The following is a 26,082-nucleotide window of genomic DNA, read 5'->3' as shown; positions in this document are numbered from 1 at the left end:
CGCGTCGTCCACGCTTGACAGTTCCCAGCGCACATATTCTGTTCACCCGAGTATGTCACGGTCTTTAATGCTACTGCAGACGTAACTGTTAAGTTTAACTTTACAATTTGTTCCCGAATGGTAACGGGGACATAGACTTGTTTTGTGCATCTTGTGTCCTTCGACCTTTCTAAGCCCACGCCTTGCGTCAAAGCTGCTTTTCTTCACCTCCAGAAATCACCGTGTTCTCCTCCCGTATTCTGTTGAAGAATTGCCTTGACGATCTGAATGGTTAGCCCTTGCGTTCCTGACAGAGCCCCCGGGCGGGCGGGACATTCTGCACGTTTCTGGGCGCTGGAGCGCAGTAGGTGAGCTCTGTGTGACCTGTACTGACGTCCCCAGCACTGGGCCTCTGCTTGCTTGTCTTGATCAGTCCAGGCAGAAGCTCATCAATCTTATTTCAAACACCCGCCTTCGGGGGTCAGGGAGGCCCTGTGCCCAGTGCGAAATATTTTGTTTTCTCTGGGATGGGAGCGAGTGCTTGGGTGAAGGGGTCACGTGACCTGGCCTTAGGCTTTAAGGGCCACTCTGGTGGCTGCGGGGTGAATGGACTGGGGGCACGAGGGCAGAAGTGGGGACCCCCTGAGGGGACGGTGGCTGGGACCTGGTGGCAGTGGGGTGGGGCTCATCTTCGGAGTGCTTTCTGAGAGGGGCTGTCGGGTGTCGGAGTGACTGGAGGGAGGACACCTGCAGCCCAGGCGAGGGCGGGCAGAGGGCATCGCTCAGGCCCGTGCGCAGGAGAGTGAGCCACGCCAGCGCCACGGGCAACGGACGGATGCAGGTGCAGTGGGACTCGGGCAATGAACAGCTTTCTCTAGGAATTTGGTGCAAAAGAGGAGCCAGAGGCAACAGGCTGGGAGAGAAGACAGACAGAGGGTTTCCTCAGGAGAGTGGAGCCGCCACTGGAGAAACCACAGGCCCGGGATGGGCACGGGGGCGGGGGGGCTGGCGTGACGGGCACCGACCCCCTTCTCCTCCTAATAACCCCCATGGAGGTATAATTCACACCCCATAGAGCCACTCTTTCAAAACGCACAACTCGGTGTCTCAGTATCGTAACCAGGTGGTGCAACCACTGCCCCTGACTGCAGGCCACCATCGTCACCCACGAAGGACTGGTGCCCATGGGCGGCCGCCCCCACCCTCCGGCCCCAGGAGCCCGCGTCTGCTTCTGCGTGCGTGCACCTGCCTTTGTGCACCGTTCACACAGGGCAGCCACACGTCTGGCCTCTGGTCTGGCTCACGTTCGCCGAGGTTTTAAGACCAGGAGACGTGTTTTGTGCTCCACCCGTCGATGCGAATTTGGGTGTCCCCACCTGTGGCCACTCAGAGCAGCGCCGCTGTCCACGGGCACGTCCACCCTTCCGTGTGGCCTATGTCCTTAGCACTCCCTCCACCTTCCCCACCCAGGTCCTAGAAGCACCCATCCTCTGCTTGGGCACCTGTGTGTGCTGGTGCCACGCCGGGCACCACGCCGGGCACCACGCCGGGCACCACGCTGGGCAGGTCCGAGACCCAAGCACCTGGGGGCCGAGCGGGCCTCGGAGGAAAGGCTGAGGCGGGCGACCACTGGCCTGTGGGGCAAGGGCAGGGCACCAGCATGTGCCAAGGCCCCGAGGCCCCGAGCCGAGCACGCGTGTGGGCAGGGTGCAGGGGCCGGGCTGTGCACGGTGTGAGCGACCCCAGGGCCGCCTCTGGGCTGCTGGCCTGGAGCCCTGGGAACAGGCGATGGCCAGGCTGGGGTGCCTGGGCCCCAGCTCCCAGGCTGCACCTGGGGCAGCGCGAAGTCAGGGACATCCACACCCCTCCGCCGCCCAGGATGAGGGTGGGGAGGGGGTGTGGGCTGGGGGTGGGTGCACCCAGGTCACCCAGGCCCACTGGAGAGGCCACTGGGCAGGGCGAGGGGGGTCCTGGGGAAGATGAGACGGGGGTCCAGGCCAGTGGGCCGGGCAGGGTGGTCACCTGCAGAGGCGGCTCCCCGAGAAGGGTGTGGGCGGGGCTTGGCCATCCGCCCCTCCCTGCGGACAGCAGACCCTCCACTCCAGGCCGCTGCCCGCACCCCCCTGCCCCGGCCCGTCCCCTCCGCACCGGGTCCCACGGAGCCCGTCCGCGTCCCCGCCCCAGGGGCAGCCTCATCCCGGATCCTCCGGGCACCGCGGGGCGGTGGCCTTGGCACCCCTGGGAGAAATGCGCACCAGCTCCCATCCGGCCTGGCCCGGCCGGCCCGTCGCAAGGGCAGGGCCCGGGTACCGCGAGCCTCCTGGCGGCCGCGACTTGCACCCCGAGCTCGCACCCCTCCGGCCAGCCCGGCACGCGCAGGTACAGGCGCGCGCGGCCCCTTTAAAGACTTGCTGCGCCCTCCCGCCTCCTTTTTCTCGCGCGTCGCCCCCCGCGGACGCTCTACCCCTTCCCGCCCCCGCCGGGAGCGCGCTCACGTCACCGCGCAGACTTCGGCCCCGCCCCCGTCTCCAGGGTCAGGCCGAGCCATTGGCTGCGATCTCGGGGCACGTGTAGGAGGCGGGTCCTCCACCGGAACAGGCGGGGCTAAGGCGAGAGCGACAGCGTCGCGCGGTAAATGCGGACGTCACCTCGCTGACCTTCTTCGCGCACCGCCTGGGCCGGGGCGAGCCAATGACTGGCGCGGTCTTGGGCACGTGACAGGGGGCGGACCCTTCGCCGGAAGGGGCGGGGCGAGACTAGCGACCCGGTAGCGCGGTAGGTGCTGTGGTGGCTGCGTCGTCAGGCGTGAGTGCGAGTTCCGCGTTGGGGGCTGGCGGGGCGGGGGCGGGGGCGGGTCCCCTGGGCGCCCCGAGTGCGGCTTGATCCGCCCTCAGAAGTCACTGCCCTCGATCGGGCGCTCCTTCCGGGTCGCGCCTTCGGGGGGCACCTGCCCCTGCCCGGCCTGCAGGGGGCCCCCAGGCGCGAGTCCCTCTCCTGGGAAAAGGCGTCCGCCCCCCGCCTCCCGCAGGGGAGGCGACGCAGACGGGGCCTCGCGTCCTCCCCACACGCCCTGCCGCGCGCCCCGCCCCAGAGCCCGCGCGGCCGTGTTGCACTTTCCCCGGTTCCCACCCAGAGCGCCTGCTGCCCCCGCCTGGGACGCCGCCTGCCCGGCTCTCCTCCGGCGCCCAGGCGGCCATCGCAGGGGGCCGGGCCGGAGGAGACCGGGGCCCGGGAGCGCTGGGCGGCCCCTCGCTCCCCGCCTCCCGCCTCCCGGTCCCGCGATGGATCAGAGGCTCTCGGAGTTGATCGAGGACCTCACGACGTCGGGGGAGCCCCGGCTGGACCCCGAGAGGATGAAGGAGCTGAAGAAGATGTGCAAGTACGTCCTCGGGCCCGCCCAGCGAGCCGGGCCCCTCCCGCGGCTCCCCGGCGCCTCGCTGGGAAAGCGCCCCAAGCGGCCGCCCGGGACGGGGGCGGGGGACGGGCGGGGGGCGGGACCGCGGCGGAGGCTGGTCTCCGGGCCGGTGGCCGGGCGTCCCGGGAGCGCATCTGCTGCGGTAACTGCCGGGCCAGGCCGCGGAGGAAGGTGAGGGTCCCGGTGGGCGGGTGTCCACCGCCCTTCCCTCCCGCTCAGACCCTGGGGCGAGGCCGAGCTTGTGGGTCCCCCTCACCTGTGCTACGGGCAGGAGGGCTGCCAGGTGGCTTATCCCGCGATGAGAACTTACGTCCCCCGGAAGGTTCCAGCCCAGACTTCGCCCAGAAAACCCGCCGTCAGCAGCCGCGTGGGCAGGTGGCCGGGGGGCCGGTGGGCAGCCGCTCAGCGGGGAAGCCAGGGCTGTGGCCGGCGGGCGCCCCGTCCCCCTGCGTCCCCCGTCCCCGCAGGACGCTGCGGGCTTCTTTGTTTCTTGTTGTTTTGTTTTGTTTTGTTTTGCTTAACCTCACATGAGCACGTGGAGAGAGAGGGAGAGAGGAACATCCACGGGCTGCCCCCCGTGCCCGCCCCACCTGGGCACTGAACCCACAGCCCTTCCGTGCACAGGACGGCGCTCCGGCCAGGGCTTGGCTCGGGTTCTACGGAAGCAGAAAGGGCTGGGGTGGCCGCTGGAGGGGGAGACTGAGGACAGAGGGCGCGTGTCCCTGCCGCTGGCGGTACTCCCCACGCGGCGGGGAACCGCCGGCCTCAGGCGTGGGCGCTCGGTAAGGACGCGGGTCCCCAGGTCCTCGGAGGAGCAGCTGAGCCGCGCCTACCACCTGCTGACGGCCCAGCTGAGGCAGGAGCACGCCGAGGTCCGCCTCTCCGCCTTCCAGGTCTCCGAGGAGCTCTTCGCCCGCTCCCACCTGTTCCGGCTGCTGGTCGTGTCCGACCTCCAGGGGTTCCTGGAGCTCACGCTGGGCACCGACCCCCGGCAGCCCCTGCCGCCCCCCCGGGAGGCGGCCCAGAGGCTGAGGCAGGCTGCCGCCCGGGCTGTCCAGGGCTGGAGCGAGAAGTTTGGCGCGGCCTATAAGAAGCTCGCCTTGGGCTACCACTTCCTGAGACACAGCCAGCAGGTGCGTGGGCTCGCGTGGTGGGCAGACGTGCCGGGACCCGCGGTGGCTGGGCCAGGGTTGGGGGCCGAGCCGGCCGGAGAGCGGCCAGCAGGTGGGAGGCTCCCCAGGGTGAGGGGCGTGGAGCCTGTGGCCCCGGTGCCCACGGGTGGGCAGGGGAAGGAAGGACAGCGAGAGCCCTTCTCTGACAAGCCCCCACCCTCGGACCCTCACACCCTTTGGCGCCTCTCCCGCGTCCTCAGGTGGTGGTCTCGGCCCGGAGCCCAGCCGGCAGCACCGTCCCTGCTGATGGAGCGACGCGGTCTGTCTGCCGCCCTGTGCTGGGAGGCGCTGCTGGCTGGGCTCTGCCAGGGCTAAGCCTGCCGTCCAGCGGGTCCCTGGCGTTTTGAACCCTAAACTGGAGACACACTGAGGCCTGGTATGGGCGGTGCCGGAGCCGCTTCTCTGGGGCCTGTTTTGACTCTTCCTGTGTTCTATTCAGTTGGATTTTGTTTCAATTTCTCAGGTGGATTTTCAGGATGTGAACGCCAGGACGCTGGCGGAGAGAAAGCGAGAGGAGGAGAAGCAGAGGCGTTTAGACAGAATCTACCGGGAAAGGTCCGAGCAGGCCGTGCGGGAGATGGAGGGTGAGTCTCCGGGACCCGGCGGGGGGTGAGGGGCGGCAGGTGGACAGACCAGCTGGGCCCGAGGAACCTCTCCTGGTGGGCAGCCGGGGGGCCCTGTGAGCCTGCACGTCTCCGCACCCCTCGGTGGTCACGCTGACCGCGCCCGCCCCGTGCTGCCCGGCAGGGACATGAGACGTGCGTCCCTGGTGGCCAGGGCTGGGTCTGAGCTTTGCCCCCTCGTCTCCTGGCCTCGCTCGCTCTTGCAGCCCGCCAGCCCCAGCGTTTGCTTTCTGGCAGCCAGGGTGTGAGCATGGGAGGGGGCCCTGCCTCTGGCCAGGGCTAGGCAGGCGCACAGCAGGGCGCTGGGCCGAGGAGGGGGAGCCGTGCGGGCGTGGGTGCAGGTGCACTCAGGCTGGGGGGTCCTCATGGCCTGAGGCTGCACGTCCACGTGGAACTCACAGACCGGCCGAGGAGTGGCTGTCGCAGCTGAGAGAAGACCCTCGGGGTCAGCAGGACGTGAGAGGACGGCCCCGGGGCTGCGGCTGCAGCCAGGGTGCTGGGCTCCGGGCGGGGGGAGGGGGCCTGAGCTGTGGGCAGCCGCCTGCTGCTGGACGGGTCTCCCTCAGACAGTGGGCCCTGCCCTTGGGGGCGGTGCTGTCCTGAGATGTGACCGACGAGCAGCGTCTTGACCTTCGCAGAAATGTCCGGGGACATCCGGGGCTGCCTCACGGAGGTGGACAGCTGCTTCCAGCTGCTGGTGCCCTTCGACTTGGGGCCATGCCGGGGGGCCGTCGCGCCTGCCGTGGCCTCTGGGGCGCCCGAGGAGGGCCCCCCTCGCCCGGCCAGTGCCCCAGACCTCGGAGACGAGGAGCAGCCCTGCTGCAGCAAGAGCCTGCCTGCCTGTGTGCGCCGCCCAGTGGCCACCACGGGGGCCTCCTCGGAGGACGAGGAGGAAGACGAGGACAGCGACCAGGAGGACTTTGTGCGGAGCCACGGGCTGGGCTCCCACAAGTACACGCTGGACGTGGAGCTCTCCTCAGGTACCCGCTCCGGCCGCTGCTTGGGGCTCCCTCGTGGCCGCAGCCCAGGTGGCGGCCTGAACCAGGCCTCTGGCCAGGGCCCTCAGCCACTTCTGACAACCCAGACTTGTTGGGGCTGAGAGCAGGGTACGGCCCCCAGGGTGGGGTTAGGCTGTGGGTCCCAAGGCCTGCCCTGCGCCCTCGTGGTGGCCATGGTTGCTGCCCAGACCATCGGGGTCACAGGGTGGCCGCCCGGGCCTGGGAGAAAAACGAGATGGAGAAGCGGCTTCTCACTGTGTCTGCAAAGATACAGGTGGTGCCTCTCAGAGCCCCCGGGGCCCTGGTGTCCCAGCCTCGCGGCTTCACCCCAGATACCCGCCCCCCCCCTCCCGCCGAGCTTCCTCATAGGCCCGACGTCCGTCCCTGTGGGTGCGAGTGGGGTTGCCCTTCAGATGTGTTCTTGGGAGGAGGCAGCCCTGCTGGAGCCGCAGGAAGTCCTCACACGCACACCCTCACCCAGAGCCTGGCGAGCCCCAAGGAACTGCCCACCTGTGCCCGGGGGCAGGGAGATGGCAGCGGGTGGGAGGTGGGAGTGGCAGCTGGATGGGCTGGGCACAGGGAGGAGCCGGCCTTCATCCTGAGGCAGTGGGGGCGGCGGTGGATGGCCGGGCCTGTCTGTCCGTGGGAAGCCGTAGAGGTCTCGGGTCCAGGGGAGGGAGCATCAGGTCAGGTGACCTGGTCTTTGCCAAAATCATGAAGCAGCAGATTTGGGCGTCAGGTTGGGGTCCCAGGGGATCTGTGACGGAAGTGGGGTGGGCGTCAGGTTGGGGTGCCAGGGGATCTGTGACGGAAGTGGGGTGGGCGGAGGTGCCGGTGACCTGCCCGGGCCCTGGTCCCCCTGGTGACCCCTGCTCCCCCTGCAGGCAGCCTCAGGGTGCAGGAGGACGAGGACAACTGCGCTGTCATCCAGTCGGCCCGGGACGCGCTCAAGCTCATCCAGAACAAGTTCCTACCAGCTGTGCGCACCTGGGTCCAGGTGAGGCTGCGCGCCTGGTCGTGCCGGCGGGGAGTGCAGGGGAAGGTGCCCAGCCTGGCGGTGACGCGCCCCCTTGCCGGCAGCTGTTCACCCGCGCAGGTACCCGTGGCCAGCACTTGGAGGCCGCCATCGACTTGAAGGCTGAGCTGGAAACCGCCCTGCGGAGATCCCAGGAGCTGGACATTGAGCCCGAGGGGCCTCGCACGAGGGAGGTGAGTGGGGTGAGGGCTGGGGGGCGGCAGTCTCTGGCCCTCGCTCAGCCCTCTAAGCAGAGAGGCTGGGCTCTGGTGCATTCGGTTCCTTCCTCACCAGGCCCTGGAGTTGAGGATGAGGAGGTAGAGGGGCTGGGACAGGGAGTCCACAGTCCCTGCGGTGGGGCCTGTGACCCCAGGTGAGTTTCTGAGCAGCTGGGCCTCAACTTTGTGGAGTGTGCAGCCCCCTGGGACCAGCAGAGGGCGATCGTGCCTGTCAGGGAAGCTCACAGCGGACGGTGCAGGGCTGCGGTGAGCCTGTGGCCGTGAGTCATGAGTTGCTTGCAGAGGCCTGTCAGCACCTGCACCCTCCGAGCTCACAGGGACTCGCACCTCTCACTGCAGAGGCCTGCGTGCTGCCCGGGCGTCTGCGGATGCTGTGTGGGTGGAGGGTCAGTGTCCACCCTGGTCGTCGGGGGGGCAGCTCCAGGCTGCTTGTGGCAGGAGCGGCTCGGGGAGCGGGAAGCCATTGGTCGAGGAGATGCCACTGCCCATTCTGAAGGCTGGAGGGCCTGGCCTGGCGGGGGGCTGACCGGGGGCCGGGTGTGTCCACTGACGCAGGACAACAGGGTAAACGGAGGCGGACAGGGGTCTGATTGAGTGCGGCGAGCAGGCGGGAGGCGCCTCTCTACCTCGCCTCTGCCTGTCAGGGAAGGAGCGGGGCGGGCAGCGCGGAGACGAGGCGGCTCCAGGAGCTGATGTAGAGGCCAGCGCTCAAGTCCTTGGAGACAGAGCTCATTCCTGGGCTGCAGATGGAGCGATTGGGCGCGGGCTGAGTGGCAGCGCCCGGCTCAGGTGAGCGCCGTTCCCAGAATAGACGCCGCGGTATCTGTCCATCTGCTCCCGTTCTGTTCTGCGCAGTGCGGCCGCCTGCGGGCTGGTGGTTAGAAATTAGGATCGCGTTGTTCTTGGCTGGTTTTCATGTAAGATACCTGGGGTTAAATCCCTGGCCTCGGTGCCTCCCCACGTAGCCCGGGCCTGGCTGAGTGGGGTGCTGGTTCAGTAAGTGACCTGACATCTGAGAACTGGTCACAGTGTGTGAGAGGGTCCCCGGTCCCAGACACGGGAGGGGAGCCTGGCTCTCCAAGGTCCGGCCGCGGGGCCTCTCCTCCCGCAGCTGCACTGGGGGCCGGGGGGGGGGGGGGGGGGGGGCGGCGCCTTTTTCTTTTGATTTCCTGTTTCTGTCCTCGTAGCCACTGGTTCCTACATATTGTTTTCCTTTTGATGTAGATGTTTTGTCTTTAGGAAATATTTAAGCCGGTTTAAATGGGCCTAACTGTGCTTTATAGAGGCCTCGCCGCCTACGCTGGGGAACGGCCCGGATAAATCTCACCCCGATCGATAGGCAGCAGCCCTGGGAGATTTAGTCTCCAGCCGGCAGCTCGGCAGCGGCACGGTCACAGGCTGCATCCGTTACGCTGATAAACATCCTCTGGAAACTTTTAATTATGGAGCTAAGATCACCAATTTCTTACTGTTGTGTAATTAACAAAATAGTAATTTCCCCTCACCAATAAGTCAGGAAAAAATAATTTTAAGTGTCAGTCTATTTAAACTACCCGCAGTGGGGGTTTAAAATAACATTGGCTTACGTGTTTAAGTGGCTAAAGCCCACATGGACGCCCTGTTCCCGCCCGTGGCCAGGCTCTGGCAGCTGCATGGTCTAATGGCGGTCCCCCGCTCAGCCACGGGAGGGTTCCTGGGTCTGGGCCACTGTGGAGTGAGGCAGGCCGCTCTGTGTGGGCCTGGCCTCCTGTAGGTGAAAAGGACAGAGCAGGAAACGCAGGGAATGAAATGTTGGACGTGTCAGGCTCCCAGAGAGGCAGAGGAACTAAATCAGTGACGTGGGGACCTTGTACTCGGCAGGGCCAGTAAACAACCTTCCTGTGACGTGGCCCCTCCATCACGCTGAAGGCCAAGCCGCTGCCTCGAGGGGCTGAGAGCAGGGAGGGTCTGCATGCTGATCTCCTGAGGACTGGGGAGCATCTCAGCCAGGCCTCTCCCGCCCCAGCACCCCCTCCCCCCCACCTCCCCCCTGCAAACACCTGTATCAGCTCGCCTTCCCAACGGCCCTGCCAGCCCTATGCTCCAGCCACCTTCACATGTTGTTCCTCTAATTCCAAAGGCAGCTCCCCCGGGGTTATGCTATAGCCCATTTTACAGGTGGGAAGACTGAGTCGGGCAGTTGTGTGAGCCTTGTCTTCCTCCCAAGGCTGAGCCACCCAGGGAGGGTGCCACCCACAGTGTCACAGGGCGGGAGGCCGAGCCAGAGAGCAGGACTCCTCATCGAGCTTCCTCCCCATGCTGGAAGCACCTCCCCAGCCAGGAAGCGAGGTCTCCGTCAGGTGCAGGAGCTCAGGGGGAAGGCTCTGTGCCCTGCGCACTCTGACGGCTGCGGCCTCCATGGCACATCTGTGGTCGCTGGAGGAGAGGGCTGTCCATTGGACCAAAGCCTGGCGTGGGCGCCCGGCCTGTCCCCTGGCTGCCATCCGCTGCGGTTCACGCATGCGCCCTTACCTGTCTGCCCGCTGCCCATTTGCCCAGACCCAGCAGAGCTGGACCCCAGCCTCACCCCCGAGATGGACCTCCAGGCGCAGCGCCCTCCTACCCCAGCAACGGGCCGTGCCGCTCACTCCTGCGAGCCATCAGGCCAGAGAGGGAAGGGACAGCCCTTCGAGGACGGGCGGCTCCTGTCCCCAGCTCGGCTGGGCCACGCAGGCTGTGGGGTCCGTGCGCTCACCACGCCAGCCCGCTGCCCGTGTCCTCTGCTCTCTGATGCTGCTGAGATAGCGGCCTGGCTGGGCAATTTGCACGGCCTTCTGGGAGGGCATTAGCATATAAATAGCCGCCGGATGACGGCCATCACAGCTGAGCACGTTTAATTTTTAGTTTATAAGATAGAATGGGGTTTTAAATGCATAGCCATCAAGGCTGAGAGACAAATGCAGGTGGGAGCTCACTTGTCTGACGAGGCCTTACATCATTTTTTTTTTAAAAGGGAAACACACATAAACTGAACAGAAGTGATTTCTTGGGTGAAAAGTAATTGAGATTGCGCACCAAGTTAATTAGATCGCACAGAATTTATTTAATGGTCCCAGCTGTATCTCGGGCGGGCCTGGTGGGCGGGCTGCCCTGGCGCGAGGCGCGCTTCCCATCCCCTCTCCAGTAATTAGTAACCTCGCTACCTCACTTCTGCAAACTGATTGCGTTGTATATTTTAGCCGTTTTATTGCTTGTTTAATTATGATTGTGGAGGCTCATTTTTCTAGATCCTTGTAACTGTGGGTGAAGAATCCGTTCGTATCGAACCAGCGAGGCCATGGTCTCCTCCAGGCCTCCCTGGCCGCGGGCGGGCTGTGTGTCTGAAAGCTTCGGAAAGCCCAGGAGGAGTCCGGTGGCTGCAGGACTGACCACCTGCCGGGCCCGCACCTGTTAGGGGTGAGCACATGGCCGGCATGACCTTCACGATCTGAAGCTGCTCCGGGGACACTGACAAGAAAAGCCCAATGGCCTGCCTTCAGCTGAGGCCACCTCAGGGCGTGACCTCCTCCCAGAGTCCTCGGGCATCCTGGCCCCTGCCCTGCCCCCAGCGCCTCCCCCACCGCCTCTCAGTGCAGGCTTCTGACCCCATCCATGACCTTTGACCACGTGGGGAGGTTGTTGCTGCTGCCTTGAACCGCGGGGCTGGCCCCAGGAGCTCAGGTGCAGGCCTCCGTGGCCAGCTGTGCTGGGTCCAAGGTCGTGGAGGAGTGGCAGCCTGGGGGGCGGTGCTTCTTGGAATAGGTGCTTGGTGGGAGGCCCACGGGCAGGCCACGCACGCGGAGGCCACGGAGGGCGGGGCAGCAGTGCCTTCCCCACCTGCCTGGGCGCACAGTTGCCTGGAGCCCCGTGCAGACTCCCTGGGACCTGGCGCGGCAGTGGGAGCTGTCGAGCTGAGGGTGGTGTTGGCCGGAGGCTGCTCTCCGCTGCAGTGAGCTGTGACCCAGCGCTGAGGGTGGCCCCGCTGGCACCTCCGGAGGCAGTTCTCACAGGCCCAGCCGCCTGCGCTTGCAGAGGTCCCCGCCCCAGCCTGTCCCGGACTCGGGAGCGGAGGCCACGCTCCGTGTTTAAGGAGTGGAGTGAAGGTGTGTGTTCCTGCTGGTTCGCTCAGCAGCTGGATACGTTTTAGAAAGTGAAAATTTAACAAAGTCCCTGGTGAAATTCGAGGGTGGGAGCAATAAGCACAATCTTTTATGAAAATGACCCCCATATTTAAAACGTGGCATCTACGTTCTGCATTGTAGCACCCGGCCGGTCCACATCTACCTTTTAGGAAATTAAAACACATAAATTCTGTTTAGTGTTGGGTGCGCACTGTGAGGCCGGGAGCCGTCATGCCCTCGAACCTTGGGCTGCTTTCCCTGTCATAAATTCCGGGGAGATTCTATACAAAAATAATTTTCAGGTCCGCGGCTCATTGTTATTCAAACGTGATTGATTGTCGTCATTTGCTCAGCTCGGGAGTTAAGTGCCCCTGTCATTTCCAAAGAGTATAATTGGGACGTTTCACAGGTCAGCGGCGGAGACAGGCTTCCCTTTGATCAGTGTTAGGCTGATAACAGAAATTGCCGTTTCCAGTGATGGATGTCTCCGCACTCCAGGCAGGGCTGCCGGAACCCAAACCAAGTGCATTTGCATCTGATTATGCCTCTGGGCTGTGGAACCAGGTACCGCCCGCAGCCCAGGGTGCCTCGGCTCGGACTTGGCCGTGGGGCCACGCGCCGCCCCCTGTGGCCAGTGTTGTGTCGGGGCCTGTGTCCGATGGTCCTGTGCCTGCGTTTGCCTCTGAGCCTGACCAGCCGGTCGCTGATGCTCATGGGACAGGGTCTGTCTTCCTTCCTGCCACCTTTCCTTAGGGGGCCTGGCCCGAAGGCACGGGGGGGGGGGGGGGGGGGGGGGGAGGTGTGGGCGGGGTTTCTGGGTGCCCTCAGGAAGGACGCCTGAGGGGCGTGGCTCCCCTGGGATGGGGTGCTGAGCAGTCCTGGGCTTCATAAGGTTCTGGCCAGGACGCCTGCCCCCAGTGTGCGTGGCCCTGCACATTGATTGGCGTGTGTGTGGCCCTGCACATTGATTGGCGTGTGCGTGGCCCTGCACATTGATTGGCGTGTGCGTGGCCCTGGTCGCCCGTGTGGGAGCTCCTCTAGGAGGACCCGCCCTTCGTGCGCAGGGCCTGCGCTCCCACTGAGCCTCGGAGGGCGAGGACCCATCACACTGACCTGGGCGGGGCCTCACGTCCAAAGGAAACTTCCTGTGGTGGCTTTTAGCATCGTTGTTAAGGACGGAATGTTCCAGAAGTGTTGTGGTCACAGCAACACCCAAGGCCCCAGTGAGGAGCTGGCCCAGAACAGGGCGTGGTGCTGTGGCCCAGCCGAGCCGAGCTGGACTGTCACCTCCCTGGGCCTCGCCTTTGAGGGTGAGACCTGCTCTGTGGGGCTCTGAGGTGCCAGCAGGTTCGTGTTGGAGTTTGAACTGGGCACTGGGGGGGGGGGGGGGGCACCGAGCTGGTGGTTTTAGGAGCGAGGGGGTGGGCTTGGAGACAGGTCAGTGAGTACAGCCACAACGCTGACCCCAGCTGGGGCCCCGGCACCTCCACCTCTGCCTGCTCCTCCCACTCAGCCTTGGGGTGTCCCACAGACAGCGGCCCTGGGGGACGAGGACGAGGACGAGGATGATGGCGACTTTGTGGAGGTCCCGGAGAAGGAGGGGTACGAGGCCTGTGTCCCTGAACACCTGTGGCCTGAGGACGGTGAGTGGCGGAGGGCGGTGCATGGGGCCTCGGGGTGGGATCTGGGCCCGCCGATGGGCCACGGTCCTGAGGGGCGCTCGGCACGGGGCCTCGGCACGCTGCAGTCAGCCCCCCGCCGCGGTCTGCACCCGGCGCTGCTCAGTGAGCGCGGGGCCTGCGGCTGTTCCTGGTCCGCCGGAGCCCACAGCCCAGGACACGGAGCTCGCATTTCCTCGGAGTTTTCACGGAGGGGCTTTTATCTTCCCCTTAATCCTGCGTCTGTCAGGACGCAATCTCTTTCTCAAATTTACATTTTAATTACAAGGCCAGCTGAACTGGGCAAAATCAATAGTGTCAGGCGGAGGCTGGCTGCGGGGCCGCCTCGCCTCCTCTCCTGGATTGATCCGTCTGCCCCGCCTGCCTTAATGCTCCGGGCGGATGGTGCCACTCATCAATTTAAACAAAAAAGGAGATTTGGGCATTTCCATGATTCTTCCTAAAGCAACCGTGGGAGTGAGTCTGCACCAAGCCCTGCACCAAGCCCTGCACCGAGTCCGACGCCGGGCGGTGCCGGGGCCGCGGGCCCTCCCTTCCAGCCTCCCCTGAAAGTTCCCCTGAAAGCCGCGTGCCGCCCGCCCGCCTGCTCTCCGGCCTCACTTGGAAAGTACGTCGGCGAGATTGATTTTCTACCGCAGTGTGAAATGGTGGTGTTTTTTTAGTGCCCCGAGTATTTACCCCGCTCTAACACGCTTACCCATCTTTTTAATGGTTTAAAACAACAAATCAATGAAAAATATATTTCATTCTTGTAACTCAGGAATTCTCATATTGATCTTGGGCTGTGACTGTATCCATCCAAACCCCAGTGTCATTACCAGCCTCTCCGTGCGCGGGCACGCGTGCACGCATGCTTGTGCGGGCCACCGCGTGTTCCTAGTGGCGTGCCATCAGCCTCCCAAGTGGGCATGTGGGCGCCTTCGTCAGTGGGGCCTGGGCCTCAAAGCTCGTGCTCAGGTGGCCAGAGGTGGACACAGTCACTCTAAGGGGCTCTGTCCTGTGTCCCCCTCTCAGCATGGGACCCCAAGAATGGGGTGGACCCCATGCTCACACGGCAGACGGCAGAGCTCCAGGGTGTCTGGGGCAGGGCGGACAGACATCTGTGATAGGTGGTGGGCCACGTGCGCCCCTGGCAGCTGCTCACCTCTGCTCTCCTCCACTCAGCCCTGCTCCCCTCTGCATATGGCAGGCAACTGAGCAATGTTCCCCTCTCCATGTCTCTCTCTCTCCTTCCCTCTCTATCTAAACTCACTGAAATACCCTCAGGTGAGCCCCCAACATCCATTCTGATGGTCATCCCTAACAATTAAAGATTCACACTTATATCTGCCGTCCACTGCTTGCTTCAGCAGTTTATCAATGTCGGTACATCCCCCCCACAAGATGGTCACCTGGCTCCTGGGCACGGCTGGGCGCCCACGTGGGCACTGGGGCAGCACAGGCTGGCCAGCTGGTCTAGGGAGGGCAGTGGGCTTCCATGGTGCCTGAGACGCTGCCCTTGTCTGCCCCAGGAATGTGGGGATGGACGCTGGGTGTGTGGGCCTCATCGGTGCGGTGTTCTGTGGGGGTGCCGGCAGGTGCCAGCATCGGGGCTTCAGCTGGCTGGTGGCAGGGCCGGCCCTCCGTGGGCTGCAACCATGGCTGCTGGAGGGTTTGGTGCTCTGACCTGCAGGCCGCCTGCTAACCCCGGGTCACACCTTCCCTCCTGGGCTGGGGTCTGCTCAGGACGGTGACCAGGAGCAGGAATGTGTTTTAGGGTCAGAGAAAGACCTGGCTGCGCAGGGCTTGCTGGCGAGGAAGAGGAGGAGGACGGACGAGGAGGCGAGCGACCCCACCTCTGCTGCCGCCCAGCTCCACCGGCTCCGCGGCCACTTGCCCCCAGCCCCGTGCCCGAGCCCCAGGTGACTCCCGGTCACCCCGCCTCTGCCCAAGGCACGGCCTCGAGCTCCTTGATGGCAGCCCCAGGTGTGCATCTGGCCAGGGCACACCTGCCAGCACCTGTGCCTATGGGGGGGGGGGGTGCAGAAGCAGATGGGGGGCACCCAGCCAGGGCGAGGGCCCCAGATCCAAGGCCAGCTCCCCGTGCTGCTCCCTGAGCAGTGGGAGCCGAGCTCCTCACAGCCTCTGTGGTGCCTGGAGCCAACCGGCCTGTGCTCAGGGCGGGAGAGGGAGAGGCGGTGGCTGTGGCGGCCTAGGTGTGCACGGTCAGAACGCCCTGCTGTTCTGTGGCCCCTGCAGGGCACCGCTGGCACCAGAGGAAGCCGGGAGGCTGGCGGCAGAGCGGGCCCGGGCGCCCGTGGTGCCCTTCGGGGTGGACCTGTGCAACTGGGGCCAGGAGCAGCCTGTGGCCGGGAAGGTCCTCAAGTGAGTGCAGGCGCGTCTGGTCGGGGCCTGCCCTGCTCCCACCTCCACCCGCAGACAGGCATCCGGGTGCCAGGGCCCAGGGCACTCCCCTCCTTCAGGCTCCTCCAGCCCCTGTCACCGTGGTCTTGTCCCACTGCCCTCGCCCTCTGGCCTCGGGCTCTGAGTGGCTGGGCCTGGGGCCCTGAGGAGGGTGGGAAGCCCCTTGCTGTGCCGGCCTGCGCCCCGGCCCCGCAGACGGGGGGCGGGGGGGGGGACAGCTCTGCCCTCTGGAGCCCCACCGGGGCGCAATCCTGTGTGGCTCTGACAGGCGGGCCCGCCTGCAGGGTGGAGTCTCAGCACCGCTTCTGGAAGCCCAGCGAGGTGGACGAGGAGGTGGACAGCGCCGAGGTCTCGGAGGTGCTGCGGAGCCGCCACATCACCTTTGCGGGGAGCTTCGAGCCTGTGCAGCACCGGTGCCGGGCCCCCAGGCCCGACGGCCGGCTCTGTGAGCGCCAGGACCGGCTGAAGGTGAGCGTGGCCTGGGCCCCGGGGGCCTGTGCTGGCTGCAGCAACCACTTGACCCCGGCTGTGCCTGGGCTGCCTGCTCGGCGGGGCCGGCTCGGGCATCCGGCGCCCCTTCACCCTGTTCCGTGACGGCAGCTCCCGGCGCCTGCCTTCCTTCGAGGGTGAGGGTGGGTGGCGAGAGGCAGAGGGTGACGACCACTGTGCTTTGCCCCAGTGCCCGTTCCACGGCAAGATCATCCCCAGAGACGACACGGGGCGGCCCCTGCACCCGGAGGACAGGGCCCGGGAGCAGAGGCAGCAGCTGCAGAGGCAGGCCGGGCACTCAGGTGGGCACTTAGGTGGGCACTTGGCGGGGGGGGGAGCCCTGTTGGGGGACAGTGGGTCCCAGCAGCCACCAGGGCGACTCTGTGTATCTGTGTGTGGACCCTGCCTTCCAGCTGGGCCCCTGGGTCTACACAGCCTGTGGGTGTTGGGCGCTCCTATGGGAGAGTGGGCACCCCGACTCCGGAAGCCCCGTCACCACTGGCTTGTGGGGCTCTGGGGTCTGAATCAGGCTTTGCAGGCAAATGAGGGAATTGAGGCAAGAAAAGCTGATGGGCTGAGCCCATGCTGCTGAGAGGAAATGGCTCGTTCTGCCCTCATAGCTGTGGGCTGGCTCTCGCCAAGCCCCATCCCTCTGCCTAGCATGTACAGTATGTGTGCACATACGTGTGTGTGGTTTCTGTGCATGTATAGTGTGTGTGCGCGCAGTGTGTGGTATGTGCACCCGTGCGTTCGTGTGCTGCGCTTGTGTTTTGCGTGTGCGTGTGTGTGTGTGTGTGTGTGTGTGTGTGTGTCTGGGCAGAGGCGAGGGGCGCTGCGTCTCCAGATGCTCCTTGGGGTCCTCGCCAGGCTCCCCGTCTTCTGGCAGAGGGCCAGCTTCAGATGAGCTGCAGCCCCTGGTCATCACGCTCAGGACAGTGCAGGGAGCTGGCTCACCGTGGTGGGCGTGGCAGCTTGGCGTGGGCCGCGAGGTGACGTGGGGCGGTGCCGTCACCGGCTGGGCAGCACGTGGGCACTCAGTGGACTGGAGCCTTGAGGCCCTGGCCACCGGTGTCCTTGCCCCAGACCCTCAAGGAAGGTGGGAGGCAGCTGAGTCTGGGGGGTGCTGGCCAGCGTGTGGGGTCCCAGCGGGTGTTTGTCATTAGTGGAGGGTTTCCTTTGTCCTGAGAGACGAAGATTAGATTTAGCCCGATGCCCGGCCGGCACCTGGGCCTGGCCCGATGGGCAGGAGGGTCGGGACCTGCTAATCCGCAGGCGAGCCCCCCTGGAGGTGCGCACTCAGGAGCAGATTAAGTGCCTGTTTCTGTGTCGCCCTGAGGAGTGTCTGTCCCCAGCCGCGGTGACTTGTTAACAACAGGTATGGGCCGCGGGCCGGCCGGGCGGCCAGTCAGATGTGAAATAGCGTCTCTGCACTAACTGCAGTATCGATCCCGCCTCCCCGCACGCGGGGCAATTTTCTTCCCGGCGCCCTCCCGGTGACAATGCAGGCTCCGCCGTCGAGGAGGCGCGCGCCCGGCAGCTATCGATTTTCTCCAGAGGCTTTAAATTGCTCCTTCATTTCCCCGAGATGCTCATTCCATCTCGCGCGGGCGCTGCGTTTTCCGTTGTGTTTAAACAATTGCTCCATTCACTGGGTTCCTAAACTGTGACGCCTTCTTATTACTGGGAGATAAACTGTTTAGACAGTTTTCCTTAATCTTGGATTAATCGTCTCTGTATCTGAGCTCTGCAGCCCGTTTTCCTTCACTTCAAAAAATCAACTTGGGGAGGCCTCGCCATCTGTCTGAGGGAGGCATGGCTTCCCTGTGCCCTGCATGTTCTGCTCACAGTCCCCCCAGGTTCCCGCTTGCGAGGTGGGGGGTCCAGCACCCCCTGCGGGTCTGTCAGGCTGAGCCAGGGTGCTGTGCTGTGACTCCTGGCCTGTGTGGCCCTCTGGGCTGCTGGCTGGACCCACAGCATGTCTCATGGACCCCTCTTGGCCTTTCAGAGCACCAGGCCTGGCTGCCAGAGTGGGCACCTTGGCCTCTGACCCCCATGCCTGCCCCTGCCCCTGCCCTGGGCCAGAGCCCCCTTAGAGCCCTCGGCAGCCCTGCACATGAGCACACGGCTGGGCCTGGTGCCACCTGCGGCCACTGCCGCCCCCGGGCCTGGCCTCGAAGGGCACATGCAGGAGGAACAGGGCTCCGGGTGAGCACACACCCTCACTGCTGAGACCTGTGGCCAAGTCACCTTTGGACCAACACAAAGAAAGCCCAGCCCTCCCTGCCCCCTCGCCCAGGGCCCCCCTGCCGTGCATGCCCTCGGCCAGCAGGCAGATCGAGAGGCCGCGATGGGGGGTCTGGGGGGACAGTCCAGCCTGGACAGCAGGAGCAGCCTGTGAGAGGCACTGCCCCCAGCCCAGCTCTCCCGCTGGTGGTGCGGGTGCTGTGTCCTAGGGCGCAGGCAGTGGGAGGAGCTCTGCCTTGGCCTCAGCCCTAGGGAGCGGCCAGTGGCCTCCCTGCCCCTTCGTCACCGTGGGCGATCGGGGAGAGGCACGCGGTTGGTGCCAGGTGTTTTCTGAAGTCTCGGGTCTGTTTGCAGACTGGCAGGACCCCGAGTTTATGAGAGATGTGGAGGTGGCCACGGGGGTGGACCTTGGCTCGTCCAGGGCTGGCAGGAGAGGCAAAGGCAAGAAGAGGAGGCACCCTGGCCTCACCGACCTGAAGCAGCAGGCAGACACCGCCCGCACACGCATCGCCAAGAAGGTCTTCGCTAAGTAAGAGCCCCTCACCAGCCCCGGAGGGCAGCCGACCAAGCTCCCAGCCATCCCCCGAGGCCCGTGGCACCCTCTCTGCTGTGCATCTCTTCCTGTGGCCACTGGGCCCCCGGCAGACGGGGTTCCCAGCCAGGGAGGGGCAGCAGGCCCTCGGGTGGAGCCTGGAGTGGTCACCCCGTGGTCACGGGGGAGCCTCTTCCCAAGCAGGGCTGCTGGCGCGGAGCCAGCCTGGGTCTTCCCTCGCCCGGCTGACCCAGAGGGCTGGGCACTGGCCTGGGGCCCTCGTGGTCAGTGCTCAGGGTTGTCTGCCCAATGACTTCAGGGAGGCCAGTCTCCTCCAAGTCGGGCAGAACGGTCATCGCACGGGGCTCAGCCCCAGCAGAGCTCAGCCGGTGCCACCAGGACGGTGGTCACTCCACGTGCTGCTCTCTCAGCCTGCTTGGGGTCAGGGGTCAGGGCAGGGCCCTCGTAGAAAGGCTGCCAGCCCAGCAGTCCACCACCCCGCCCCCTGCTGTGGTTAGAGGCTCCCACCTGCTCAAGGTGTGGCCAGAGAGTGCGTGCGGCTTCTTTTGAGGAAACCCCACGAGGCAGGGCCGCCCTCCTCGGAGTTACGCCCTTGACGGCTCTCAGCTGAGCGTACGGGGCAGGGGATGCCCCCGCCCTCCTGGCTGGCTGCTGTCTACCCGGTCCAGGTGGGGCTGGACAGCAGGGCAGCTTCCTGGGTGCCCACCTGGAGCCCCACAGGCTTCTCCCTGCTGGCTCGTTGTGTCCTTCCATGTCCAGATGCGGGCGATGCCCCGGGCCCCAGGCACGAGGCTGGTTTCCTGTGGATCAGCCCGGGGTAAAGGACACCTGGGTGCTGACCCGGAGCCGTGTCCTCGCTGCATCCTTGGGGCCCAGAGTGGGCTGCTCGCAGCAGCTGTGTGACTGGGGGCCTGAGGAGAGCTGGGTGACCAAGCCCCTGGCAGGGGCAGAGCCTCTGGAGCAGGGCCCAGCAGTCGCTGCTTCGCGGCCTCGGGGGGCTTCCTCCTGGGCTCGGGCCCTGCTGAGTCCAGACCCACCATCACAGCAGTCAGCTGGGCGGGGATCCCGTCCACATCTTTCTGCTGCCTGTCCTTACGTGTTTCCCCAGGACTGTGGGCATGGGGCCCTGGTGTGGCTGGGCCACAGCGGGGCAGAGGCTGAGCCGTGCTTTCTACCTGCACTGCCTGCACACGCTCCCCGCCCACTGCTGGGCAGGCTGTGCCCGTCGGGAGTGCAGTCGGCATTGGTGAGGCTGCCTCTGGGCTCGGGCTCCCCACTGTGGCCTCCAGCGCCGGCCGTTTCCGCGCTGTGTCACTCACCAGCCTGCAGTCAGAGAGGTCCGAGGGCCGCGTCTGCCTCCGGACCCAACCCCATGGCAGCCGGGCCCTGGTCAGGAACCAGCCGGGCTCCCTGCTCACCTCTCACTTTGCTCTCCCTGCAGGGCGGCCGTGCAGAGGGTGGTCACAGCCATGAACCAGATGGACCGGAAGAAGCACGAGAAGTTTGCAAACCAGTTTAACTACGCGCTGAGTTAGGGGGCACCTGTGCTGTGGTCCCCTCTGCTCTCAGCTCCTCTCCCTCTGCCAGGGCCCCGGAGGGGAGAGCGGACAGGTCTGGGCAGTGGCCTCCATCTCCATGATTGTGTTCAATGTGAGGAAATGGTGCATCTTCTGATTAAAATGCTGAGGGTGTGGACGCACCGTGGCCACGGGGGCCACCACCATCCAGGTTATGGGTCGGGCCTTTCTAAGAGGCACTGTGCGCACAGGGCTCACCTCGGGCAGCCGTGTCCCCAGCGGGCATCTGGCAGGGCCCGCGCACTTCATGATGTGTTCGGGGGGAAGGTCTAGCCATGAATTCTCTCCATGTGCACTTGCCTGGGGATGTCTTCATTTCTCCTTCACTTCTCCTTGTGGGAATGTGCGTGTGCCCCACCCAGCCGCCTCCCAGCCCTCTGCTGGGCCATCCGCTCAGGGACTCGAGGAAAAGCCACTTGTGTAAACGCCGTTTTAACTTGAACACAAAGGGAGGCGGGCACCACCCGTCACACGGTGAGGGTCCAGTCCCCTGCCTTGGCGCCGCTCCATGAACTCACTGTGTGTGTTTCAAACACTGCCTAGTTGCATTACAGCTCGCGTGCCCTCTCTCTCTCTCTCTCAGGCACGCGTGCAGTGGCACCACGTGTTTCCAGTGCTGAACCGGCCCCCCGCCCCCCACCACGTAGTTGCAGAACTTCATCCCCCTGAAAGGCAGCCCGTCCCCGGGAGAGGCCACTCCCCGCCTCCAGTCCAGGCCCCTCTGAGCTACTGCCTGTCTGAATTTCCCTGTTCTGGACCCGGCATGGAATGGGGCCCTGATGGCCTGTCTGGCTCAGGACAGCGCGGCTGTCCGAGGTTCTCCCGTGTCGCAGCCAATGCCAGAAAGTCGCTCCCCTTTACTGCCCACTTGCTCCAGTGTTTGGAGGTGCCTTTGTTTATCCACTCGCTAGCGGCGTGGGTATTGGCACGTTTGACTTGGGAATAATGCTGCTGGGAACATTTGTGTGTTGTGTGGACATGTTTTCACTTCTCGTGGGCATGTAACTAGGAGCGGAATTGCTGGCTCACAGGGCGACTCTTTAGCCTTCTGTGGAACTGCTGGCCTGCTTTCCACGCGGCTGCACCTTGTACTCCCCAGCTGTGAGGGTTCTGACTCCTCCACGTCCTCTGACACTTGTTAGCGTCTGTCTAACCACAGCTGTCCTCGTGGGTGAGGTTTGGTTTGCATTTTCCTAGTGACTGATGATATTGAGCATTTAAAAAAAAATACTATTTTATTGATTCCAGAGAGGGAGAGAAACATCAATGATGAGAGAATCATCGGCTGCCTCCTGCATGCCCCACACTGGGGATCGAGTCCAAAATCCAGGCCTGTGCCCTGACCAGGAATCAAACCGTGACCTCCTGGTTCATAGGTCGGTGCTCAACCACTGAGCCACACCAGCCAGGCTTGAGCATCTTTTCATGTGACTTTTGTACAAATGGGAAGTTTTCGCTTGTCTTACCACTAAGTCAATGTTCTATAGATCTATTTGATTTTCTTTTCCCTCTTGAGTCAGTTTCAGTAGTTTGTAGGAATTTCATCTAGGTTGTTACAATTTGTTGACATATAGTTGTTCATAGTATTCGATTATAATCTTTATTTCTGTAGGGTCAGAGGAAAGTATTTTGGGAGTTTGAGTGAAATTATTTGGTCTGGCCCCGCCCTGGCAATAGGGGTGAGTTAATGAAATGTTTGACCAAGTAGAGCAGGCTTTTCACTTGGCGTGTGGCCCCTGAGTGATGTCGTAAACACCCACATGGCCCTCGGCAGGAACAAGTCCCACCCCTGCTTTATGCAGCTGGCTTACGTCAGAGGGAAAGGCAAGATTCAGAAACAAATGTGCAGTCGCACTGTCTTGTCTGCTCTGTGGTTGCCTTTATCAGCGCTCATTTCCTCGTGGGCTTGAGTCTAGTGTTTTCTCACTTGGGCCTGAGAGATGCCCTTCTTATTTCTTGAAGGGAAGACCTGACACTGAGTTCTCTCCGTGTCCGTCTGGGAACGTCTTCGTTCCTCCTCCTTCGTTATGAAGACCAGCTTTGCTGGGAGTAGAATTCACTGACAGTCTCCTAACACTCGGGATCCGTGCCCCATCGCCATCCGGCCTCATGGACCCGACGAGAAGCCGCTGTCGCTGTCACGGGGGAGCCTTCGGCACGCGACACGGGGGAGCCTTCGGCTCGGGAGGTGGGTTTCCTGCTGCTTCCGAGCCGCCTGTCGTTGACGGGGCCCCTGGGGGCACCGGGTGGACCGTGTGTGTGTCCTACTTGGAAGTTGTTGAGCTTCTTGACGTGGAATTTGGAAGGTTTGGCCGTTACTTCGTGGCGGAGTCCCGCCCGTCTCCTCCTCGGCTGCCATGGTGTGCGCGGCCGTTCGCCCGATGGTCCACTGTCTCTGAGGCCTGTTTGTCCTTCACCCTGTTTCTGTCCCTCAGGCTGGACCTGGTGGCTTCTCTCCAAGGTCCAGGTTCCTCCTGCCAGTGGAAGTCCGATGGGCCGCTGGTGCCGCAGTTTCGCTGGAAGAGGCCTTGTACTTCCCAGCGCCAGCATCTCTGCTTGTTCGCCTGCCATTTCCTGTTTCCTGATGTTCTCTGTCCGGTGAAACGTCCCTCTCGCTCTCGTTCTTGAGCTGTGGTTCCCTTTCGTTCTCTAAACATTTGAGTGGTTGCGTTGAAGCCTTTGTCCAGGAGGTTCAACAGCTGGGCGGAGCCAGGGCGGTTTTCGTGGACTCCCGGTTTGCCTGTGTGTGGGCCACACTTCCTGTCTCTGTGTGCGTCTCATAATTGTCTTGTGATTGGAAATTGGACATTTTAAATAATGTGATGTAGCAAGTCTGGGACCAGACTGTTCAGTGTCTGATGAGTTCTCTAAAGTCTATGTTCTTTGTGGTGTTTGGCCATGAGGTCTCTGCTGGGTCAGCGCACTGGCCGGCTGATGATGGCCGTCAGCACTCCGCCCGGCAGTGCCAGCACTGCCCGCCGCCCCTCCCGCCTGTGCAGAGCTTCAGGGTCAGTCAGAGGTGAGGCCTTGGGGTCTTGGTCGGCCTCTGGTTTGCCAGCTGGTATCCCGCCAGCAGTTGCATCTTAAACAACCAGGTAGAGGCGAGCCAGCCCTGCGAGTGCGATCTCCAGGGAGCCGCTGGGCGGTCATCTAGTGGCCATTCCCCGAGGACGAGGCTCCCCCTCCCGGGCCCGGAGCCGGAGGGGCAGTGGGAGCCGCGCACACTGAAGCCACAGAGCGGCCCTGCTCAGGCTCAGCTGTTTTCTCGGATGAACACTCCTTGGATTGTTCTGGGTCTGTTAATTCCCAGAGTTTTGGAAAAGTTTACTTTGTCAGGTTTCTCCGTGGCTCACAGGGGCCCTTCCTCTGCCGTTGGCGGGGCTGCCCTTGTGCCTGCGTGGCCTCCGCAGTGCGGACGGTGCCGTGGTGTGCATGGAGGCTCAGTGTTGGCAAGGACCCCAGGTCTGACCAACACGCCCTCGGCGTGTCCCCAGGTCTGACCACCACGTCCTCAGCGTGTTCACGTCATCGGACCCCATGTCTGCCCACCACGCCCTCAGCGTGTTCACGTCATCGGACCCCAGGTCTGACCACCACGCCCTCGGCGTGTCCCCAGGTCTGACCACCACGTCCTCAGCGTGTTCACGTCATCGGACCCCATGTCTGCCCACCACGCCCTCAGCGTGTTCACGACGTCGGACCCCAGGTCTGACCCTCACGCCCTCAGCGTGTTCACGTCATCGGACCCCATGTCTGCCCACCACGCCCTCAGCGTGTTCACGTCATCGGACCCCAGGTCTGACCCTCACGCCCTCAGCGTGTTCACGTCATCGGACCCCATGTCTGCCCACCACGCCCTCAGCGTGTTCACGTCATCGGACCCCAGGTCTGACCACCACGCCCTCAGCGTGTTCACGTCATCGGACCCCAGGTCTGACCACCACGCCCTCAGCGTGTTCACGTCATCGGACCCCATGTCTGCCCACCACGCCCTCAGCGTGTTCACGTCATCGGACCCCATGTCTGACCACCACGCCCTCGACGTGTTCACGACATCGGACCTCAGGTCTGCCCACCACGCCCTCGGCGTGTTCATGGCAGTCGATCTTCGCCAGGCAACCTGCAGCCTCGGAGTTTGACATCTGTTTCAGAAGTGAGCCTTGTTTTCCTTTTCTGTAAACTGTGTCCTGGCCCTTGCTCTTTTCCTGTTGGCTTGTTTACTTATTAAATTGTAGGAGCTCTTTATTCATTAAGAAAATGAGCTCTACGTTGTACATTGCAAATATTTCCTCCATTTGTCTTCTGATTTTGCAAAAGGCTTCTGAGGGCTGTGTTTTCCCCGAGCAACGTTTATATGAAAATACTGCCACATGTTCTGTATACGATGGGTTTCATCTTACATTTCAATCACTGCTCCACATCCCCTTTCGTTTAATATGCACTGTGAGCCAGGAACTCTGGCTGCAGTGGCTTGTCCCCTCCACTTACTTATTAATGGGCCCAAGCTCTGCAGATGGTCCCTCGTGTGGCGGTGCTGCTTCTGAACTTGCTCCGCCCCGTCCCCTCCCTGCCTGCCTGTGTCTCACCCTGTGAGCACAGCAGCTCTGCACCTCTGTGCACCTGGAGGTGGAGTCAGGGCAGGCAGGTGGGAGAGCAGCGTCTCCCTGGCGTTGGGTCAGGAGCGCTGTCACCCGTGCTCCTGTGACCCGTGAGCGTTGATCAAAAGACAAACCTGTGGGTCTTTCCATGTGTCTCTGGCCAGAGGGGCCTGTGGAGGGTGGGGGTGGCTGGCCTTGGCGGCCGGCAGGCCCGGTGCAGGTTCCACCACGGGAGTCCAGGGTGCCGAGTGACTGGGCGCTGGGGGGGGGCCCACTTCCCTCAGGCCCCAGGTGAGCAGGAGGAGGCTGCACCCCCCTCCTCTGTCCTCAGCACCCCTCCTCTTGCCTTCCTCTACCTGTCAGTGTGGCTTGGGTCCCTGTGAGTCAGAGAGGGCGGGGGCTTGGGACAGCCTGGCCAGTAGGTGGGCTGGGGCGGGGGCGGGGGCTTGGGACAGCCTGGCCAGTAGGTGGGCTGGGGCAGGGGCGGGGGCATGGGACAGCCTGGCCAGTAGGTGGGCTGGGGCGGGGGCGGGGGCTTGGGACAGCCTGGCCAGTAGGTGGGCTGGGGCGGGGGCGGGGGCTTGGGACAGCCTGGCCAGTAGGTGGGCTGGGGCGGGGGCGGGGGGCATGAGCCCACCTGCAGGAGAGGGCACGGAGGTCCCAGCAGCTGCTCCCTCCGGCCCCTCCACCTGGGCACAGGGGCCACCGCACAGGACTGTGGGGCGGGGAGGGGCAGCGTCCTGGAGCAGCTGCCAGTCCCAGGATGCTTGGGGGTGGGGCCCCGGGATGGATGAGGCCCCCAAGGACCTGTGCGCCTCACTCAGCCCTGTGTCTCCCCTCAGGACACTCCCTGCATCCCTGAGCGGCCTGCTTGTCCAGCCCCCAGCCCCTCGCTCCCTGCTGCCCACCCGGCGCCCTCCCTGGCCCCCACGGGCTGGGAAGGCCTCTCCCAGCTGGGT

General features: G+C 64.0%; 1 protein-coding gene across 2 annotated transcripts; it reads left to right on the top strand.

Annotated features, from left to right (window-relative positions):
* Positions 1 to 2,745: 2,745 nt before the first annotated feature.
* UVSSA (UV stimulated scaffold protein A) lies at positions 2,746 to 24,808 on the top strand. 2 transcript variants are annotated; one of them, XM_070400588.1, is made up of 13 exons: positions 2,746 to 3,358; positions 4,197 to 4,527; positions 5,030 to 5,150; positions 5,828 to 6,169; positions 7,072 to 7,184; positions 7,268 to 7,396; positions 13,112 to 13,223; positions 15,016 to 15,160; positions 15,498 to 15,623; positions 15,947 to 16,130; positions 16,342 to 16,453; positions 18,750 to 18,924; positions 20,390 to 24,808. In XM_070400588.1, the coding sequence occupies exons 1-13, from the start codon at positions 3,261 to 3,263 to the stop codon at positions 20,481 to 20,483; spliced, it is 2,082 nt and encodes a 693-aa protein (XP_070256689.1). In that variant the 5' UTR covers positions 2,746 to 3,260; the 3' UTR covers positions 20,484 to 24,808. The 2 variants fall into 2 exon arrangements, with proteins under 2 accessions (XP_070256689.1, XP_070256685.1); XM_070400584.1 differs by lacking the exon at positions 2,746 to 3,358 and having other exon boundaries at positions 3,481 to 4,527.
* Positions 24,809 to 26,082: the final 1,274 nt, after the last annotated feature.

This window comes from Myotis yumanensis, unplaced genomic scaffold (genome assembly GCF_028538775.1).
Source record: "Myotis yumanensis isolate MYYU_CA2020_CCGP unplaced genomic scaffold, mMyoYum1.0.hap1 SCAF_1, whole genome shotgun sequence".
NCBI classification, from domain to species: Eukaryota; Metazoa; Chordata; class Mammalia; order Chiroptera; family Vespertilionidae; genus Myotis; species Myotis yumanensis.
The sequence above is the reverse complement of the archived record's forward strand: the minus strand, read 5'-3'. Positions and strand labels throughout refer to the sequence as shown.